The sequence below is a fragment of the Tarenaya hassleriana genome, unplaced genomic scaffold (genome assembly GCF_000463585.1).
Source record: "Tarenaya hassleriana unplaced genomic scaffold, ASM46358v1 Cleome33, whole genome shotgun sequence".
Taxonomy (NCBI): Eukaryota; Viridiplantae; Streptophyta; class Magnoliopsida; order Brassicales; family Cleomaceae; genus Tarenaya; species Tarenaya hassleriana.
Window position 1 is genome coordinate 361,263 of NW_010966459.1, and position 12,941 is coordinate 374,203.

A 12,941-nucleotide genomic window follows, 5' to 3' on the forward strand; every position below is an offset into this window, starting at 1 on the left:
ATCAACATATTAAAAAAGAATATTAAAAAATTTGAATTTTTTTTTGTTATATATTGAAAACAATCGAATGACTAAGTATCCGATGCCAACGGCCCAATTAGGCCGTAACAAAAGGCCCAAAACCCAATTGAGATGGGCCGTAAGTATTTGTACGCTAAAGATTCCATTTCTTTGTAAGAAAATTAAAGAAGCCAAGAAATTTCATTTCATAAAATTACAAACTGAAACAAAGCTCGAGAGGAGCTCTCTCAGATTACAGAAAATGTTGTCATCTTCCTCATCAACGGTAACGACTAACAATGGAATATCATGTAAAAATGACACGTGGCGTGAAGGGTTAGAAGGGGCGGGTGTGTCGGCCACTGGCTCGGCCGCAGAGAAGAGCGTTCTTAGGGATGGGATACTCGTCCCGGTAAGAAGTGGACGAAGTCCAAACCCTGAGATAGAACTGTTGTCCCAAATACTGTCTTCCCCAATTCTCCGACCTTATGTTCCACATACCCACGTTGTCCAACGCCATGTATATCGCTGTCCATGCCCTCGGATACACCTACATCATCATCATGTAATCCAATCAATCCATCATGTTTTCACGTAACATGTAACGCATAACCATGCATACATCACGTCTTTCTCATCTGAAACGTTCTTTACCTGGACGGTGGACCGAGCAACAGCGTCATGGAGATTGTACTTCGCTCGGCTTCCTGTGGTCCATTGGCCTCCGTCCATCCTATCAACACCGGAACTTTAAGGATCAGTATTTGTAAAACTATAAGATCAAAACGTTTCTTGATCAACAAGAAATGTAAATCAAGTCTTTTTACCCGACGACGAAGAAAGAGTAACCGTCGATGTGCCAAGACTGGACAGTGTTCTCCCAGTTCTGGAACACGATCTCGATGAACTCCCTGAAGTTTGCGGCCATGACTGATGTCTGGAGAGAGCCTGCATTATTTCCTCCAGAGGGACTTGTTGGGATGCTTCCGAGGTTGAAAACTCCAGAGATTTTGAAGTAATCAGCGAGCTTCAATGGCGTGTCAGGAGCCACAAAGGATACACCGTTCACTGCATACTTCTGTTTTCCATTGATGTAAGGCGCTGAATTCGATATCAGAAGAGTTTGGACGAACGTTACGTATATGACCTACCTACGCATTGCATGCTCCTCGAGGAACATACTAAAATGTTATTAAAATGAGCATAATTCCTCGAATTCTTAATCTCGGTCCACGTTTCCTTTTAATTGGTCCGCGCACATAACAACCCCCGTAAATTTGTAGATTAAAGTATATTACGAAAATTTCATTTGTTTGAATACGACAAAAGCGAGAATTTTCTGATATCCCAATAAAAAAAAGTATAAATTTTATTCGGTTATACGGATATAGATTATTAACAAATATAAAGCGATATGTATAATTTCGATAATAAATGAAATACCAACCTTTGACAAAAAAAAAGAATATTATTTATATATAATTAATAATATTTCTTTGATGAAATATAATTAATAATATGGATTTATGCATATTAATATCACTGAAATGTATTTAAATTATTTAAATTAATTCATATAAAATTGACGATTTACATTTATTTTTTAACAAAACTAATTCTATATATTTAATCAACCTCTCTCTATATATTTATATAGATTTAAAAGTCGGGAGAAATTAATTTGCATGCGCCGACAAATCCGTGCAGTTTGCATGTCGTAGAATCCTCATGCAGAGACACGTTATAGAGGACGTCACTTAGGGTAACATATGTATGCGTCTGCTTTTTGTTGGTCAAAATAAAATTCCCCGTTGCTGTATAGGTTACAAATGAATTTGAAAATTAAATAAATAAAAAGTGGAATTTATATATTACTATCTAAAAACGAATACCTAATTCCTAGTTTCTATGTAAAACCACAAGAATTATACTTTTCAGATAATGCATATAATTTTCTATTTAAAGAAAATCGGTTTTGTTTAAACCTTCCACTTACTCGTTTTTCTTCCACTATAAGCGGCAATACCACTACATCTACGTTTATTGGATGAGTTTTTTGAGATTTCACTTGTTTCTTGCAGCAAATTTACCAAAAAATCGCGCTGGAGAAGAGATATTCAAGAGAGAGAAGAAGAAAAACTCGAAGAGAGAGAATGCGATGTATGGCGGGAGACAACGATAAAGAGGAGAGAGAAAATGAGTAAAAAGTAGATCTATATTTTATTTATTTTAGTATATTATAATATTATATAAATAAAGGAAGGGTATTATAGGGATTCTACATTTATAAGGGTATATTTGATGTTGCCGTTTTTTTGTTACTGTGCGAGGGTATGGGCTGTAAGTGAAATCGACATTTAAGGGTATTTTTGCAATTGCCCCATTTCGACGTTTCGTTCACACCTTGTGGAATAGAAAATGATCATACGCGTCTGGTGAATGAAGATTAAAAAAAGAAAAGAAAAACAAAAAGACCTTAAGCCGAGCATCAACAGTGGATACGATTATTTCATACACGTGTATATATATATATATGATGTTTAATAATTTGATCCTCAATGTGATGTTAGGATCACCCGCTATATTCTATGATTCGGATTATTTACGGATCAAATGCATTGTGAATAACATGCGACGTGAGGAAGAAACCGAAGGAAAAAAAAAGGTAAAAAGACGGGGTGAATCATTGAATGGATGACATCGCTACTGTCGCAGAGCTTCTTGTAAGCTGCATTATTTGATCTGCCTGTGCCTTGTCTCGATCTTGGCTTGTAGACCGGACGATCGAATCGCATGTCATGATCCAACGGGTACATAAGCACGCGCACCGTACGTTGTGAGACAGAGGAATACAGCCCGAGAAGATGCCCTGGGGCTCCGGTATTTGTGGCTACCAGTTATTAGTGGGTCCCACTTTCTTCGGGCCGGGTCAAACATCGGAATCATGCAGCGCCCGAGAGGCTGTGGGCCCTGTCGGTTCTACACGTGCGAACATATCCCTTTTCTTTTTTTTTTTGTTTTTTTTTTTTACCGGAGAGTGGAGCCCAGGGGCCTCGAGCATTTTTGAAGCACGTGACTGTTGGGCCCACACTTTTTTTTTTTGGTTTATTTCTGGGATGGGTTTATCGTAAATTTTAAGGAATCGTGAGGTTCAATATTTGGGCTGGACGTCTAGATATTCGGACTACTAGGAATGAGTGGTTTTTATAAAGCTTTGGGCTGTGTGACAGTTTAAGTTAATTTATATGTCGACCCATTCTTTTTTTATTTGGACCCAATTACATCATTGGCTTATCAAACGTTGAAGCCCAACTGTATTTTCTAGGCCCATTATTGTATTATGATTTTGCGCTTTTACCGTATAATCTCTGTTTTTTTTCCTTCTTGATTACGTAAGCAGAGACGTCACGTGATTTTCCTTTCGCGGTCGTGACTGACTCATGGTGAGCAGATATTTGCAAGACAATCGTCTTATCTCCTGTTGGTTGGCGTTCATACGATCATGCATTTAACAAATTTTTCATTGATTAAATGTCATAGTGTCACTGTCTGCTCAGATTGCTTAACCGTACGTATATTCACGGAAATTATCTTTTAAAATAGTCTACAGATATTTTATTCATCCATATGTATATATTATAAGGTAAAAAAAAAATGAAAAATGGAACGTGCAAAAAAAACCCATTAGTGGAACGTAAATATCTATATTGTCTTAGATTTAAAAATGACTGAAATATAAATTTTAAGCAACTTTCCCAATCACACACCAAAAAAAAAAAAACCCAATATCCGATGTCCTTGCGTTTGGGCTTGATTCGCATTTGGAACAGGTCAACGCTGCTTCCCTTCTTCTGCATTTCGAAAAGTCTCCCTTCTCCTTTTCCTCCCGTCTTCCACTTCACCAGTACGAAACATTTCATATCTTGCCGGATTCTGATCTCAGTCCAGGTACTTTGCTCTCGTTTCTCTTCGAATCACTTTCACTTGTTGTCTGAGCTGTGTAAAAATCCTTTTGTCCTAAATTTTGGTCTTCCCCATTTTTTTTCCCCCGGCTGTCTTAGGGTCAGATTTGCTCAGATCAAACGTAATTCCATAACCCAAGTCGTGGATTTCTTCTGCAATTTCTGGGTTTTCCCCAATCATCGTTTGTAACCATAAAGATCAGTCCTTGGGAATTGTCTGTCTCGGTCCATGTTCCTTGGATTCTCCTCCAAAGCCAAGACTATGGAAGACAGCAAGTCCACTTATAGCAGTAACAGAACCACCAGTTCACCCATCAAACCGATCCGAACCAACGTGGGCTCCATTTACTCAGCGGATCTGAGCTATTACGAGTCAGCGTGTAGAGAAGACCCCGACTTGAGATCCTTCGACTCATCGCTTCACCGACGCACCAACCGAGTCATTAGCTCAATCGCCTCACGGGCCGGAACTCAGCCTTTCTCCTTTGACTCGCTCGTAGAAGTCTCCGGATGTCTTCTTGAAATGAACCATGAGGTCGTGAGGTTCATCGTTGAGAGCAGAGAAGACGTGTGGGATAACAAAGATTTGACATCTTTGGTTAATGCTTACTTTGACAGTACCATCAAGACCTTAGATTTCTGCAACGCTGTGGAGAATTGCGTCAGAAGAGCGAGGATTAGCCAATTGATTATCCGGTTTGCCGTGAAACAGTATGAGATAGAGTCACAAGATGTGGATAAGGGGAACAACAACAAGTACCCCAAAACATTGGAAGAGCTCAACAAGTTTAAGGCTGCGAGTGATCCCTTCGATGAAGATTTCTTCGCCTTGTTCGAATCTGTCTATGAACAGCAAGTTTTGCTGCTTGAGGAACTTCATAAGCAAAAGATGAAGCTTGACAAGAAAATGAAGAACATAAAAACATGGAGAAAAGTGTCGAACGTGGTTTTTATGACAGCGTTCGTCTCTGTCCTGATCTTCTCCATAGTTGCAGCTGCAGTTGCTGCACCGCCCGTTGTGACCGCGGTGGCGGCTGCAATGGCTGTTCCCATCGGCTCGGTGGGGAAGTTGTGTAACTATCTGTGGAAGAAGTATGATACTGCTGTTAAAGGGCAGAAGGGTATTGTTCTTTCGATGAAGATAGGTGCCTATGTTGCCATGAAGGACATGGAGAACATAGGGGTATTAGTAGACAAGCTGAAGATTGAGATCGAGTCAATGCTGCATAAGGTTGACTTTGCACTCAAGGAAGAAGAAGATGTGGCTGTAAGGCTTGCGATTCACGAGATCAGCCGGAAGCTAGATGTGTTCACGGAGAAAATCGAGGAAGTGGGCGAAAATGCAGCAAAGTGTAGCAAAGATATTACATTGGCGAGAACGGTAGTCCTTAGGCACATCCTCAGCTTCTCTGCCGGTTCAAGCTCGGAACAAGGGAACTGGTATAACTTTTGATTCTTACCGAGTTTTCGTTGTTTGATTTCGGGTCTGATTCAAAGTTTGAATCTTTTTGGCTCACTTTTTGTTTTCCTTTTGGCCAGGATTGAGGAGGTGACATTGTGAACGTTTGTCAAAATGTTCTTGCCAGAGAGGTTACCGGTGCTTATATGACATGTCAGTAGTTTTTGCCAGTTTTTGTTGGCATTCAGCTGTGTAAGCAGTGCTGTAAAAAAGTGTATTGTGTGTGATGATTCTTAAATGGAAATAAATGCCAAATTAAAGAAATGCTTGCTTCTTCAACACAACATGGAGAGAAATTCACCCAACTTGTATAGTTCAACCGTTGAAATGGAGACGCAAAGCGTTTGTCCTGTCCCTCCCGAGTTCGAGTATCAAGTTGGGGAAGAGAACACATATTCTAATCATATAACTAGCTCCCGGCTCTAGGACTCGGTCAGGACACCCGGTTACCAAAAAAAAAAATATGGAGAGAAATTCAAGTTGACATGATATTTGATCAGATCTGGCATCTCAGGAACCCATTGTCTGAATTTAGATTTCTCTAAAAGACTGCAGGTTCCATGTCTTGACTTAGACAACAATTTCAAGAAAAGCCAAACATGCTCAAACGATGCCAACCACCCTTTTGCCAGAAAACTCTTCTATCCAACCATCTAGCTAGAAATTGATTTACAAAAAAAAAAAAAAAGAGTTGTGAATGTTGATGAGCTTTAGATCATTTTATTTTAGGAAAAATGGCAAAAACCCACACAGATTATATCAAATGTGTAAAATTAGTACATGAATTTTTAATTTGATAAAGTCTCACGCTCATTTCAAATTTTTCCGATTTCCAACACAGATTCTTTTGAAAATTTCCAATTACCAACATAAAGGAATTGACCATGACACGTCAGCGTGCGATGGTTGATGTGTCCCACTCATCGAAAAATATGCCACGTCAGATGGTACGTAATCTGACACATCAGCGATTCGGGTTATTGAAATCGGTTCATTTAATCAAACCGGTTAAGTAAAAACCGATTTTTTAAAAAAAATTGGGATTAATCAGAATCACATTCAAAACCTATCCTCTCCCGGAAGCGGCGGCGTCTGGCCTCAAGAGCATCGAGAAGCTGATCTGTCTCATGTCGCCGGAGAATATCGATTCCAGTCAACCCTCCTCTTCTTCTGATCTCGATGCCGCCTGCAAAACGACAGCCGATGTCGCGTTTCCAATTTCAAGAGAGTCATCTCTCTCCTGGGTCAGACCCGAACTGGTCACGCCCATTTCAGACGCTCGCCCGTTCAAAAACCGGAGTCTAAATTGGTGTTGTTTCACGCTCCGCCGCCGCCGGAGATCTTGTCGGAGTCTCTGTACGAAAAGAAAGATTTGTTTTTGTCGGCCAAAACGATTGATTTCTCTTCTTCCTCGTTCAAGCCTTTGTTTTCGTCGGTCTCTACGAAGAGGAAATGCAGCTCCGAGAATCTTGTCGCCGGAAAATGCGCTTCCGCTTCCCCCGGTCGTTGCCATTGCTCCAAGAAGAGTTACAAAACAACCAATAAATCTCTCCCCTTTTGGATTAAAATTCATGGGTTTTTTACTTTTATTAATAAATAAAGAAAGGTTCCCATCAGTTATTCTTCTTTCCTCGTCTTGTCCTTTGCCAGAAAGTTGAAACAGAAGAGAGTGGTTAGGGTTCCGCCAATCAGCGCGAAGATGTCCGACATTCCACCGGACGATTACTCCTGGAGAAAATACGGACAAAAGCCTATCAAATTAACCTGCTTGATTAAATCAACCGATTTCAATAATCCGAATTGCTGACATGTCAAATTACATGTCATGTGACATGGCATATTTTTCGATGGGTGGTGACACATCAGCCATCAGACCCTAACCTGGCACGGTCAATTCCCTTTATGGTGGTAATTGAAAATTTTCAAAACAATTTGTATTAAAAATCGGAAAAATTTGAAATCGAGTGTGGGATTTTATCAAATTAAAAATTAATATACTAATTTTACGTCTTTGATATAATATGTGTGGGTTTTTGCCATTTTCCCTTTATTTTATGAAGTAAAGAAAGACTTGTGGGTCTTTGTTTAATGTTTCTCTACAAGGATGGGTTGCTGCTCCACTTCCTCATCCTTAGTTTTCTTTTCTCCTCCGACAGAGCATTTGACCTAATTTCAGTCAAAGAAAGGGATGAACTTTCCATATACTGTGCTCTTTAAGATCTAACAAACGCAGGTACTCACTCCGACCAATAATTGTCGATTTCAATCCTGATTTTCCATCTTCCTATTTCTTGTGTTCGTCTGTAATCGTCATCATACAGAGCATTTCCGTTGTTTCCAGTGATTTGAATTGGAAATCAAAGGGTCATCAGATCTTCCAATACTATAATTTTTGCAGATTTCACTTGGAGGGTAGTGGGAAAAAAAAAGCTTCGCCCAGCCCTTTGGGTCCGAAATGGCTGGAGAGAGATCTTTGTCCTTCGATTCTCTCCGACAAGTTACAGGAAGCATGTTGGAACTGAACAACGAGGTTGTAAAGATTATCCTCGAAGTGAAACAAGAAGAGTTCAAAAGCGAAAGCTTCATGCCTCTGATGAAAGCGTATATGGACGCCAGCCTCAGGAATCTGGATCTCTGTTCAACCTTGGAGCGTTGCATCAAATACGCGAGAGATGGTCAATTCACCATTCATCTCCATTTGCGAGAAGCTGTTGAAGATGGCGATCAGAACAAGATCCTGATGACGAGAGCAAAGGAGGAGCTGACGAAACTCCGGACTGAGGACAATCCTTTCCCTCAACATGTTTCGGACATGTTCGACGCGACCCATCACAGACTCGAGTCTTTGATTGTCGAATCGAATAACCAAACACGCGGAATCGACAGAAAACTCAAGAGGATCGAGACATGGAGTAAGCTGTCGACTGTGCTGTTTGCAATAGGATACTTCTCGGTCTTGGTCTTGACAGGCGTATCATTAGCTGTAAACGTGCCGTCTCCTGTGGAGATTCTTGCTAGCGCGTTGTTGGCTACGATAGGATCTATGGGAAAATGGACGAATTACTATTGCAAGCAAGAGGAGAAAAGAATTCGAAGGGTGAGAGAGAGTCTTGTTGTCTCGGTGAGAACTGGGGCTTACGTCATGCTGAGAGATATGGACAATGTAAAGATCATCGTAGAAAAGTGGAGAGCTGAGATGGAGATTCTGTTGAAGAAGGCTGAAGCTGTTCTTAGAGAGGAAGAAGAGATGGGGGAGATGATGAGAGAGTGGGAAACGTTTCAGGGAATGACCGAAGAGTTAGATCGAAACGTGAGTAAGGTTTCAGAGGACACGAGGAGAGCGAGGACGGTTTCTTTGCAGAGAATCCTGCAGGTTAATTCATCAGAGGAGGACAAAATTACATGGTAATAGTAATGCTTTTTTTCTATAAATTGTTATCAGTTATTTTTGTGCATTGGGATTTAACTGCAGGTTACTTACTGCTGCTTTTTTTAAAATGCCTTTGCTGTTTAGTTTGGAGATTATCATGTGAATGGTTTACATCTTAATGGCGGAAGCTTGGAGAAGATGAATGCCGGCATTCAGACACCTTCGTCCTGTTTTTTTTTTTTTTTTTTTTTTTTTTTATTTAACAGCCCATGCATGATAGATCCGCCTTCCACTTTTCTTGTATACATTCAATATCTTTGTTTACCACCTTTTGGTATATTAATGAACTCCCAATTTTTTTTTTTATCAAAACATGTTGTATAGATTTTTTTTTCCGGCGTCCGCGTCACTCGCATAAGTCCAGATGATTTGAAAGACCATGTATTAGAACAGTGAATAATTCCGGACTACCGGTTTGGCTTTCTTTACCGGGAATTTGGGAACCACATCATCGCAAAATAGCATTCCGAAACCAACACAACTTTCCCTTTCAGTTGATTCCCGACAAAAGAATAATATTCCCTTTTCCCATTTTCGGCTGCTGCAGAAATCACAGAAAACATCCGTCCAAGAAAGAAATCAGGTATTCGCCCTTTTTTTTGGGACCTTTACATTTCAATCCAATTAATTCATACATCTTGTGTGTTGATTATTTGTTTTTTCTTAAAACAATTTATTTTATAATACAAAGAAACAAAAGTGTGATCTACTGACTTCTGTGGATCCTTTCCCGAGTCTCAACCTTCCACACTTCCCACGTATCCCTAGCAGCTTTCAACACAATCTCTTATTCCGCCCCCGCCTGCCCCCGCCGCCTTTGATTCATCCTGCACGTATATACTATATACTCTCTCTCTTTTCCAGTCAAGAATATGCTGAAGGTAGAATCCAGAGATTGAAAATGGTCGAAACGAATGACAAAAACCACGACAAGAAGGCCATTGCGGCCGAGAGTTGGTATCTGCTGCAGAGCTTCTTGCGGCAGAACGGCCCGCCAGCTTCAAGCAATAGTTCTGTGACGCTGGCCACGGCACAGGCACCGCCTAGGGAGAGAAAGGACAGAACCTGTAACCATAAAGATAGAATCTTTTCCGGGTTAGGAGGAAGAAGAGACTGAACTCTATTATGGGTATTCGATGGATGTGTTCTTTTACTTACAAAATCTCCAGAAACAACAATGGACAGCACTCTTGCTTGTGGAGGAAGGCGTTTCACAAGTACAGAGTAGGCGTCAAAGAGTGCCAGTGTCATACTCCATGGAGTCACCAGTCCCATTACAGTCACCAAATAGCTGAAAGCAGTGTAATTTGATGAATCTATAACCAAAAAAAACGCAGCATGTATCGTATGGAACCAACTAAAGGTCCTTAAGAGATTTTCATACTTGACATTTGAAAATCCTGCTTTATCATTTCTCACAACGGTGAAATCCTTTCTGATTAAATTTATGGATGGCAACCCCAATCTATTTGGTTTGATTCATATGGAATCCATCTGCCAAGCAAATAGTTCTAAACCAATGAACTCTAAAAACCCAAAAATTGAAAGCTCGCACGAGCGAATTTTGATTAACCAGTCATCAAGAACTCTGATCAAGCCACAAACGGAGACCGAAATCAATTCTGAAAGTCTGATCAAGCATTAGACTCCTACAATCCGATTCGATTACACAAATCATGACAACCCCCTTACAATATTTTTCTTCCTTTTCCTTACAATTCATTCGTTCATCACCTCGAACTGGTAATCTACCGGCACCGGAGATAATTCCACAACCAGTTTACTCAAACCCAAAGTCATCGCACAACTAAATCGTGAACCCACCCAACTTTTATACGACCGCTAGGGTTTTTACTCATCCGGGAAAGAAACGGAATTTCCTGAAAATTGGGAGATTTACCAGAAGGCAGTGTAGTCGTAGAATCCATAGTCGAAGCACATGAAGAGAAGCGAAGCGGAAGAGAAAACGATTTGACCGAAGCGAAGAGCGAAGCTGGCGCTCGTGCCGAACGATCCCGGCACATTCTCCATCCGATTTCCGGCCAATTTCTCTTCATCATCCGAGGACGGAGAAGAAGAAATCAACGCATTTTCTGGGAATCTCTCTTTTTTCCGCGAGAAACAGAGAGAAAAAGGGGAAGCACAATGAAGGGACACGAGGAAAAGAAAGGCAAAGGTCGTAACTGTGACGCCAAGTGGATTTGTTTACCCTTTTATTCTCTCGCTTTGCTGGAAACAAATCATTAGACCATAATATTAAACAGTCCAATCAAATATTTATCTTTAATAATGCATAAGCAATGTCTTATCACTGAAATTGTTTACATTATTTTGCGTGAATCAATTGGTTTGGTCTGATTTTCAACTTATGAGACTATACATCAATATTGGTTTGTACGTCATTTTATATCATTTCTTGTTTGAACTCTTGAAATATTGCAAATTGGTGAGTTTATTTATATTTATATTTGAATTCGTATAGAAAAAATGGTTTGAATTGATATGAATTGCTCAAAAGGTTGCAACTTTAGGGAATTATAAAGATCATATGACCGGAAAAATATGAGAGCGTCAAGACGATTATAAGATCGTTAACAGGAATCTTCAAAGAGGTTCGTTCCAAATACAGAGACTAAGTAATTGTGGGAACATCACTCAAGTTGACCGTACCAAATCCCTTGGATCTTAACATCCTTTGGTACCTTAGCACCCAAGTCAGTGTCCGAAGGCTGAATGCTCTCGAAAACTCCGATCAACTCTCCCGTCTCAGGTTTGCTCTTTGTCACCTTCAGAGTGATCTCTCCGGTGGACGAAGCCGCGTTCTTGATGTTCTCCTTTGTCAGCTCTTCCTCGTCCCCTCTGCCTCCGGCTGGTAAGGCGACCGCGTTGTCATAACCGGTTGAGCCACCACGGCCCTTTGGGTCCAAGAAGGACGAGCCACGGTACGAGGGCACCAAGAATTTCCCGCCAAAGCTGTTGGGTTTTCCTGAGGCGTCGAGCTGTTTGACTGTGAACAGGAACGGCACTCTCTCCCCGCCCGGAAGCTGGACCGTGACAGCTGCGTAGTCTATGCCGTCTTTTTCTTCGAACTTGACGGTTCCGTCTGAAGAGACCTGATGGTAGATTCTATTAGAATATGGTCGGAATTTAGAAAAGGAAATAGGGAAATGGTACCTCGAAAGGTCCTTCGATCTCATCAAGGGTGTAGGTGAGGCGGGTCATTAGCTTGGTGTTCTGAAACTCGGGAGGTGCGTTCTTGCTGACACCCTCGGCCTTGACGGTGAAGGATGTCGGCTCGAAGCAGAACTTCTTGCCAGAATATTTTCCAGGCTTGAACGCGAACTCGTCGGAGCCACCGTCGATGGTCGGGCACTGGTTCGCAGTTCCAGTCCCCTTAACCTCCATATACGTCTTGCTCTGTATCTCGTCGAACGTCAGCCTCTTCGGCACTCCCTCCGCATTTGCTCCCTAAAAAAAACTCATTTCAGCCGATCAAAATCGTGTTTGGTAAATCCTCTAGGATCTTAGGTGACCATATGAAAGTCCAGATTCTAACAGGTACACAACTAAAAAAATGCAGTGTTGTAACAGATAAGAGCAAATCTCTCTCTGCTTTTCTAGTGAAATTGTGACAAAATGGGCTAAAGATACACATGGAAAAGGGAGATCACTTTACCGAGGAGACGAGAGCAGAGGTGGCGAGAGCGAAGCCCGCGATCTTGGCGGCGTCAGTGCATTTTCCGGCGAAGTCCCTGAGATCGGACTGTATAGAGCAAGTGAGACGAGCAGAGGAAGATTCAAGGCCGAAGGTCTTCGCGACGGAAGGCGATGACCGTAGATGGCCATAGCGAGAAGTAGCGGCGGAAATCTTCGTCGGCTGGAGGAAAGTAGCGGCAGAATGGAGCGAAGCAGCCATGGCGATGACTCCTACTGACTTGTGTTGACAAAAATCGGGAGAGACAAAGAGTACAAATCAGATAAGGTGCACCTTCCCCGGGGGCTTTTTTTTTTTGCAGTTTTTCCTCAGAATATGTCAAGTGTATGATGAAATCCACATGAAAACGATTAACAACTCGAATGATTAAGTTTT

The 12,941-nt window shown here is 41.2% G+C and overlaps 5 protein-coding genes across 5 annotated transcripts; 2 read left to right on the forward strand and 3 right to left on the reverse strand.

Moving 5' to 3' along the window:
• Window positions 1–182: 182 nt before the first annotated feature.
• On the reverse strand, window positions 183–3,061 carry LOC104821556 (L-ascorbate oxidase homolog). The gene is made up of 4 exons (XM_010552477.1): window positions 3,032–3,061; window positions 828–1,147; window positions 655–733; window positions 183–550 (listed from the first exon to the last, which is right to left on the reverse strand). The coding sequence occupies exons 1-4, from the start codon at window positions 3,059–3,061 to the stop codon at window positions 338–340; spliced, it is 642 nt and encodes a 213-aa protein (XP_010550779.1). The 3' UTR covers window positions 183–337.
• A 719-nt stretch (window positions 3,062–3,780) lies between these two features.
• LOC104821282 (UPF0496 protein At5g66675-like) lies at window positions 3,781–5,685 on the forward strand. Its single transcript, XM_010552094.1, has 3 exons — window positions 3,781–3,948; window positions 4,062–5,402; window positions 5,502–5,685. The coding sequence occupies exons 2-3, from the start codon at window positions 4,192–4,194 to the stop codon at window positions 5,521–5,523; spliced, it is 1,233 nt and encodes a 410-aa protein (XP_010550396.1). The 5' UTR covers window positions 3,781–3,948; window positions 4,062–4,191; the 3' UTR covers window positions 5,524–5,685.
• Window positions 5,686–7,508: 1,823 nt separating this feature from the next.
• Window positions 7,509–9,046, forward strand: LOC104821283 (UPF0496 protein At5g66675-like). The gene is made up of 3 exons (XM_010552095.1): window positions 7,509–7,654; window positions 7,820–8,826; window positions 8,936–9,046. Exons 2-3 carry the CDS (start codon window positions 7,877–7,879, stop codon window positions 8,952–8,954), a joined length of 969 nt encoding a protein of 322 aa, XP_010550397.1. The 5' UTR covers window positions 7,509–7,654; window positions 7,820–7,876; the 3' UTR covers window positions 8,955–9,046.
• Window positions 9,047–9,520: 474 nt separating this feature from the next.
• LOC104821284 (CASP-like protein ARALYDRAFT_485429) lies at window positions 9,521–11,069 on the reverse strand. Its single transcript, XM_010552096.2, has 3 exons — window positions 10,752–11,069; window positions 10,010–10,142; window positions 9,521–9,916 (listed from the first exon to the last, which is right to left on the reverse strand). Exons 1-3 carry the CDS (start codon window positions 10,880–10,882, stop codon window positions 9,716–9,718), a joined length of 465 nt encoding a protein of 154 aa, XP_010550398.1. The 5' UTR covers window positions 10,883–11,069; the 3' UTR covers window positions 9,521–9,715.
• Window positions 11,070–11,368: 299 nt separating this feature from the next.
• LOC104821285 (oxygen-evolving enhancer protein 1-2, chloroplastic-like) lies at window positions 11,369–12,825 on the reverse strand. Its single transcript, XM_010552097.2, has 3 exons — window positions 12,528–12,825; window positions 12,026–12,319; window positions 11,369–11,964 (listed from the first exon to the last, which is right to left on the reverse strand). Exons 1-3 carry the CDS (start codon window positions 12,765–12,767, stop codon window positions 11,503–11,505), a joined length of 996 nt encoding a protein of 331 aa, XP_010550399.1. The 5' UTR covers window positions 12,768–12,825; the 3' UTR covers window positions 11,369–11,502.
• Between the last annotated feature and the right edge of the window lie 116 nt (window positions 12,826–12,941).

Excerpts from the sequence above, each read along its gene's own strand:
- LOC104821556 (XM_010552477.1), bottom strand. The coding sequence starts at position 3,061 with ATGCTCGAGGCCCCTGGGCTCCACTCTCCG. Across the intron at positions 734-827 it reads TACTCTTTCTTCGTCGTCGG|GATGGACGGAGGCCAATGGA; the intron begins GTAAAAAGACTT and ends CGGTGTTGATAG. Across the intron at positions 551-654 it reads TTGCTCGGTCCACCGTCCAG|GTGTATCCGAGGGCATGGAC; the intron begins GTAAAGAACGTT and ends ATGATGATGTAG.
- LOC104821282 (XM_010552094.1), top strand. The coding sequence starts at position 4,192 with ATGTTCCTTGGATTCTCCTCCAAAGCCAAGACTATGGAAGACAGCAAG. Across the intron at positions 5,403-5,501 it reads AGCTCGGAACAAGGGAACTG|GATTGAGGAGGTGACATTGT; the intron begins GTATAACTTTTG and ends CCTTTTGGCCAG.
- LOC104821283 (XM_010552095.1), top strand. The coding sequence starts at position 7,877 with ATGGCTGGAGAGAGATCTTTGTCCTTCGATTCTCTCCGACAAGTTACA.
- LOC104821284 (XM_010552096.2), bottom strand. The coding sequence starts at position 10,882 with ATGGAGAATGTGCCGGGATCGTTCGGCACGAGCGCCAGCTTCGCTCTT. Across the intron at positions 10,143-10,751 it reads TACGACTACACTGCCTTCTG|CTATTTGGTGACTGTAATGG; the intron begins GTAAATCTCCCA and ends CACTGCTTTCAG. Across the intron at positions 9,917-10,009 it reads TTGTTGTTTCTGGAGATTTT|GTTCTGTCCTTTCTCTCCCT; the intron begins GTAAGTAAAAGA and ends TTATGGTTACAG.
- LOC104821285 (XM_010552097.2), bottom strand. The coding sequence starts at position 12,767 with ATGGCTGCTTCGCTCCATTCTGCCGCTACTTTCCTCCAGCCGACGAAG. Across the intron at positions 12,320-12,527 it reads CCTCTGCTCTCGTCTCCTCG|GGAGCAAATGCGGAGGGAGT; the intron begins GTAAAGTGATCT and ends AGTTTTTTTTAG. Across the intron at positions 11,965-12,025 it reads AGATCGAAGGACCTTTCGAG|GTCTCTTCAGACGGAACCGT; the intron begins GTACCATTTCCC and ends ATCTACCATCAG.